Below are 6,000 nucleotides of genomic sequence, written 5' to 3' on the forward strand. Positions count from 1 at the left end.
AACAAGAAAACCTTGTTGAGCATTTCTTTTGCGGCACAATCATAGCATAGCATCTATTGATGAGAAAAGAATATGTTCATTCAATCTGGAAATTTGAAGAAAAGGATATTTTGAACTAAATTTGCTTTATACTTTTATTTATTATTCATTGACATAAACATTGAGTTCTTCAACGCTTGGAGACGAATATATGTGGTTTGAAATTGGAATTATGCTTTGATATTATCGCATAATTGGAGGTTCAACAGACCACATGAAGACTTGAACAATTGTCGGTTATCCTTAAGCTCATTGATAACAGTTTTCCAGTCAACATCATTAGAGGTTGATTCAGCTTTGGTTGATTCAAGGAAACTAACTAAACCATCGACATCACCTTCATGTTGGTACTTCAAGATGTCAGTCTTGTGAGCCAAAAGGAAAGAGACTAAAGTTTCCCGAGTAACTGAGGTATATGTAGTTCCAGGTCCAGTGTTTCTGACAGCCCAAGCAACGAGAGATGGAAGTCCGTGTTCTTTCTCTTCACCTTGTCCAGTTACTTTCTTCTCGAGGATCTTGGCGAAAACAAGAACCCAGTTAACTCCTTCAGTTCCTGATTCTTCAGCATGTTCTTGGAGGAATTTAGTAGCACCAATGATGTTAAGTTTGTTGTAGTACTTGAGGAACTCTTCTCGGTACTTCTCAGTGAATTGATAAAACTTGGCGGCATCGATCTTAGCTGCTTGACTGTCTTCTTTAGGGTCAGAAGCAGCCCAGAGTAACAATGGGATTGCTTCAGTTACAGCACCAGAGTTAGCGATCTCGTCAGCTAGAATAACAAAGAGAATGATTGGATTTTTAAACATTGATTAGTATTACCAGTTTTCTGGTTAACCTAAACTGTTTAGAGCTTACCTGAGACGAAAGCTGGGACGATAAGGAGTGAAGCTAAAACAAGTAAACGCATCATTTTGTTGATTAAGTTGGTTAATTGATTTACAATTCAATTATGATCTCAACTTAATTCCTAACCCCTTTATATGTTATTTTTTGCCTGCAAATGAAACTCTTTTTGGTTTTGATTGACACTTCCATCCTCCTTTTCATTGTAATTATTTTATTTTCAAATCAATCACTTATGATATCAACACCTTTTTATTATTGTCTTAGTCCACACAGGTTGGTACGTACTTAGATTTACTGTCGCTGCTTAATCAACTATTTTGAAATATTAATTGCGCATTCATTTTTCATCTTTTTTCTTGATGTTAAATGTGAAAGCAAAACTTTAAAACTTCTCGTTGATGCTACCGTTGAATACTTGAAAATCAATGTTTGGTCAATTTAGCAACTACATGTATGTAGACTCATCATTTGATTTGTAAGAGTTTGATTGACATTTCAACTCGACCTGCTGAACATTGACGCAGTTGGTAGATATCACATGCTCGATGTTTATTAGGTTTTAGATGCTTCGACACCTTTTCATTGTCTAAGTTCACTCAGGTCATTATGCACTTGGGTCCCCTTTTATCAATTTGATCAAACATTCTCAAAAATTCATTTATTCTTCAATATTTTATTCTTTCTTTGCAAACTTAAATATTGACAGATCTTCATTATACTCTGAATATTGGTCAATTTGATAAATTTTGACTGACGGTTAAAGGCTCATTCATTATTTGAGGAATACTATTATTTTGAAAGCATGAAAATTTGGTTATGATCATGAGCATTCCTTATTTCTCATCGAAGCTTTTGCATTTCATGGTTTCAAGAATCTGATGGTATTGATGATGTTTTAGTAAAAAGGCAAAGCAGAAAATGTTGGAAACCTCAGATAATTCGATGGTCATTATTGGTTCAATATGATCTAAATCACAATCTCTCGTTGAAATCGCATTCTAAGCACCTGAAATTTCACACAGTAAATGCTTCGAAGCCTTTAAGTTTATGTGTGTTAACTGTTATTTCAATCTACTTCGCTCAATTTAACCAAAGGAACAATGTAAATGAAAGATACTATTGTAAAGTTCAATTTTTGAACAGATACTTAAACACGAATGAATGCAACATTTGTATTTTGGTTTATTTTATTTCTGTTTAAATAACAAAAAACATTAAATCAGAGAAATGTCTAGACTTTTGAAGCTAGACACATATCATAAGGCGAAATTTGACCATTAAAAGACTCATTAGTGACTATCCAAACCAGCGTCTTACTAAGATATACCAACGAGCTTCGGTCGAAAGATGATAAATGCAATTGAAATATGAAGGTAATTAAAACATTTGTCGGTTGATTTAGTTTGTCGTGATTTTCATTAAACTTACTTGTTGTTCGTGTTACACAGGTTGGTACATTTGATGACCAACTTCCTGAACTTAGGCAATTCAAAGTGGCATTACCTCGGATCATGAAGCCTGTTGAACACGAGAAGACACAAGAACCGCCAACGAATCCTGGAGCACAAGAACCTGAGTATGCACCATTACGAGGTGGTGATAAGCTGTTGCAAGTTTGAAACACTGGAAACCCATTAAATCCACCACTTTGAATGAATCCATTTCCACCTAGAATGAAATCACAATAAGCAAAAATTAGTTGGAGCAAATAGTTTGATTGTTTTATAAATTGGTCGAAAGCTTTGATTCTGGAGATGAGGAAAAAACTTATGGAAAATATTGACGAAGAAAGATTTTCATCTGGGCAACTGTTGCCTTCGAGTAAATACAAATTGAAACTTTGGGTAAATTTGGAATCCAAACGTTAAATCTTGAATTGAAGTAAAATCTCACAATTGATTGCTGGACCCGACCACACTCCATTTGATTGGCAAATCTGTGACTGAATTACTCCTGTTGAACCGCACTGAATAGCGCAAACTTGATTAGTCCTTGTTGAACATCCAGCAAGGATAGAAGCTCCAGCAGGAGCCGTAATTTGCGGGCAATCCGATGCAATAAAGTCCAATAATGTGGCAATCACGAGGAAAAGAAAGCGCTGCGAATTGGTCATTGATTTATTTCGTTTGGTATCAATCACAAAGCATCAAGATACTTGACAGAGTTTAGTCTCATAGCAAACTGGTTAAAGTTTGGTACCAACACCAATCTCACGAAATTAAGCGAATGTTATAATAATAACTAGTTGTATAATAATGTAATAAATAAACAGACAAATAAAATTATAGCGATTTACAACAATCCTCAACATTGAGTGCAATATTAATTATTACAAAGAACATCTCATTAGAATCGACAGAATGCTTGATTCGACAATAAACTTGTAAGGATTGGGCGAGACATTTGTCCCCGAAAAAATCATTCAATGAACAAACCCATGATTTAAACCACATAACAATTTAACCCTCGCGACAAACTATTGAATATAATAGATTGAATGTAGTGTAACTGAATAAAGTTTACCAAACTTGAACCTGACAAGGGAAATAACCGGCTAACAGTACAATTGAGCATCAAGTTAATGTAATATGAAAACAAACTATTAGATAATAGAAATGAAAATCAGAAAAGGCTGAACAAACTGAATGGTCAACAGTTGCCAAAACGTTTAATTTGATAAACACTCCCAGACTAGAAAGACAATATTAGTAAAGTTTCATGAAAAGTTAAATACTGTAATTTTGATAGCTTGATAAAGAAAAGGAAAACGTACCTTTAATCTAGAAATAGAGTTTAGAGACAAATTAATTGTTTAAGAGTATTAATACTTTAAAAAATCATTTATTATTCATTGATATGCATGTATGAAATGCTGAAACATTGAGCTTTTCAAAGATGCATTATGTTCGAGATTGAAAGATACATATTTCGGTAGGGAATCAGTTTATGCTTTGATGTTATCGCATAATCGGAGGTTCAAAAGACCACAGGAAGACTTGAACAATTGTCGGTTATCCTTAAGCTCATTGATAACAGTTTTCCAGTCAACATCATTAGAGGTTGATTCAGCTTTGGTTGATTCAAGGAACTTGACTAAACCATCGACATCACCTTCATGTTGGTACTTCAAGATGTCAGTCTTGTGAGCCAAAAGGAAAGAGACTAAAGTTTCTCGGTCAACTGAAGTATATTTAGATCCAGTTCCAGTGTTTCTGACAGCCCAAGCAACGAGTGATGGAAGTCCGTGTTCTTTCTCTTCACTTTGTCCAGTTACCTTCTTCTCGAGGATCTTGGCGAAAACAAGAGCCCAGTTAACTCCTTGAGTTCCTGATTCTTCAGCATGTTCCTTCAAGAATTTAGTAACACCAATGATGTTGAGACTGTCGTGGTACTTGAGGAGCTCTTCTCGGTATTTCTGAGTGAATTGATAAAACTTGGCGGCATCAATCTTAGCTGCTTGTTTGTCTTCCTCAGGATCGGCAGCAGCCCAGAGTAACAATGGAATTGATTCAGTTACAGCACCGGAGCTAGCGATCTCTTCACCTAGAAAAATATGAGAACAATTGGATTATTAAACATTGATCAGTATTACCAGTTTTTTGGTTCACTAGTACACTGTTTAGAGCTTACCTGAGACGAAAGCTGGGACGATAAGGAGTGAAGCTAAAACAAGTAAACGCATCATTTTGTTGATTAAGTTGGTTAATTGACTTACAATTCAATTATGATCTTAACCACTTCCTAACTCTTTATATATACAATATTTTTCGACTACAAAACCAATTCTTTCCGCTTTTGACTGACACTTCGAGCCATCTTTTAATTGTAAATATTTTATTTTTGTCAATCACAATAACATATGGAGCACTCGCGCTTCCTATTATCATATTTTTATTAATATCCACACCTTGTCGTTATTGTTTTAGTCCACTCAGGTTAACATGTACTCTGATTTACTTACAATTCTGGATGCTGTCAATAAGATCCTTTTAAAAACTTCAGGTTATAATTAATCAGCTTTCATATTCAAAATTCTACCAAAGAAAGTTAATATTTGGTCAAGATAGCAGCTAATTGAGGCTACTGATGATTATCGATTGATTACCATTTTAATAAAACATACATTAATCATTCGTTCTTCATCTCTGATCTTGGATGCTTTTAATGAGAAGTTGTAACTGTAAAACTTGAGGTTACAGTTGAATAGCTTTCGTCTGCAAAAGTCTAACAACCAAAGTAGTTAATGTTTGGTCAATTTAGCAAATTCATTTATGTAGACTCATCATTTGATTTTAAAGAGTTTGATTGACATTCCAACTGGACTGGCTGAACATTGACGCAGTTGGTAGACGCATGTTGTTTATTAGCCTTCAGATGCTTCGAAACTTTTCATTGTCTAAGTTCACTCGGGTTATTATGCACTTTTATTTTTTTTATTGATCAAATAAACATTTTGACGCGTCATTTAATTTAACAAGAAATTTAATTGGTATGCGTTTCACTCATGATCTTTTGATTTTCGAATGGTTCCTATACATGCATTACAGAAGCATAAGCGCCAACTTACTCAACAAAGCTTGCTAATCTCAGCCCATTTCTTGTTTAATCAAAAATTTTCTGGTTAAAAATTAACCATATAACATTAGAACATATCAGTTGCGAGTTGAGAATCCAACAAGTTTGTAGGACATTGAAACATCCATGAATCCATTTGTGCAATTTGAAGATTTCTCACATCAATAGTTTGCGAGGAAATTGGAGTCAAAGTTGAATTTGATCACATTTGTGCAATATTGAAAGCAGATTTTTTCATGAAATTCATTTGGCTTGTGTATTTTTTGATAAGCAACCGAAAATGCAATTATTTCGAGGAATGAAATTTTCTGTTTCTGTAAAACACATGAGTTTGATTTTTAGTTAAATCGACTTCATCCGATGACGGCAAGGGTTAGAAAGCTCAAACTTATTGTTTATCAAAATTGTTACCTAACATTATGGATCAAATACGGTTTTCGATATATCAACAGTTCTCTCGATTTTGACCATTTACCTTAAAAGTCCGAGTTTCAGTATTTCAGTAACAGCATCATTTACAATCACCATTCTTAGCCAAGC

The 6,000-nt window shown here is 34.3% G+C and overlaps 3 protein-coding genes across 3 annotated transcripts; all 3 read right to left on the reverse strand.

Moving 5' to 3' along the window:
• Positions 1-116: 116 nt before the first annotated feature.
• On the reverse strand, positions 117-980 carry LOC112538449 (uncharacterized). Its single transcript, XM_015927588.3, has 2 exons — positions 895-980; positions 117-808 (listed from the first exon to the last, which is right to left on the reverse strand). The coding sequence occupies exons 1-2, from the start codon at positions 947-949 to the stop codon at positions 210-212; spliced, it is 654 nt and encodes a 217-aa protein (XP_015783074.2). The 5' UTR covers positions 950-980; the 3' UTR covers positions 117-209.
• Positions 981-2,072: 1,092 nt separating this feature from the next.
• LOC107360868 (E-selectin-like) lies at positions 2,073-3,120 on the reverse strand. The gene is made up of 3 exons (XM_015927591.3): positions 2,779-3,120; positions 2,314-2,553; positions 2,073-2,219 (listed from the first exon to the last, which is right to left on the reverse strand). Exons 1-3 carry the CDS (start codon positions 2,996-2,998, stop codon positions 2,182-2,184), a joined length of 498 nt encoding a protein of 165 aa, XP_015783077.1. The 5' UTR covers positions 2,999-3,120; the 3' UTR covers positions 2,073-2,181.
• Positions 3,121-3,716: 596 nt separating this feature from the next.
• Positions 3,717-4,662, reverse strand: LOC107360867 (uncharacterized). Its single transcript, XM_015927590.3, has 2 exons — positions 4,516-4,662; positions 3,717-4,428 (listed from the first exon to the last, which is right to left on the reverse strand). The coding sequence occupies exons 1-2, from the start codon at positions 4,568-4,570 to the stop codon at positions 3,830-3,832; spliced, it is 654 nt and encodes a 217-aa protein (XP_015783076.1). The 5' UTR covers positions 4,571-4,662; the 3' UTR covers positions 3,717-3,829.
• Between the last annotated feature and the right edge of the window lie 1,338 nt (positions 4,663-6,000).

This window comes from Tetranychus urticae, chromosome 2 (assembly GCF_039701765.1).
Source record: "Tetranychus urticae isolate SD_2017Ah chromosome 2, NJAU_TeUrti_SD_1.0, whole genome shotgun sequence".
Taxonomy (NCBI): Eukaryota; Metazoa; Arthropoda; class Arachnida; order Trombidiformes; family Tetranychidae; genus Tetranychus; species Tetranychus urticae.

Coding starts and splice junctions, on each gene's coding strand:
- LOC107360867 (XM_015927590.3), bottom strand. CDS start 4,570: ATGATGCGTTTACTTGTTTTAGCTTCACTCCTTATCGTCCCAGCTTTC. Junction 4,429..4,515: donor CGTCCCAGCTTTCGTCTCAG/GTAAGCTCTAAA, acceptor ATATTTTTCTAG/GTGAAGAGATCGCTAGCTCC.
- LOC107360868 (XM_015927591.3), bottom strand. CDS start 2,998: ATGACCAATTCGCAGCGCTTTCTTTTCCTCGTGATTGCCACATTATTG. Junction 2,554..2,778: donor GTCGGGTCCAGCAATCAATT/GTGAGATTTTAC, acceptor ATTTCATTCTAG/GTGGAAATGGATTCATTCAA. Junction 2,220..2,313: donor CTGTGTAACACGAACAACAA/GTAAGTTTAATG, acceptor TTTCGACCGAAG/CTCGTTGGTATATCTTAGTA.
- LOC112538449 (XM_015927588.3), bottom strand. CDS start 949: ATGATGCGTTTACTTGTTTTAGCTTCACTCCTTATCGTCCCAGCTTTC. Junction 809..894: donor CGTCCCAGCTTTCGTCTCAG/GTAAGCTCTAAA, acceptor TTGTTATTCTAG/CTGACGAGATCGCTAACTCT.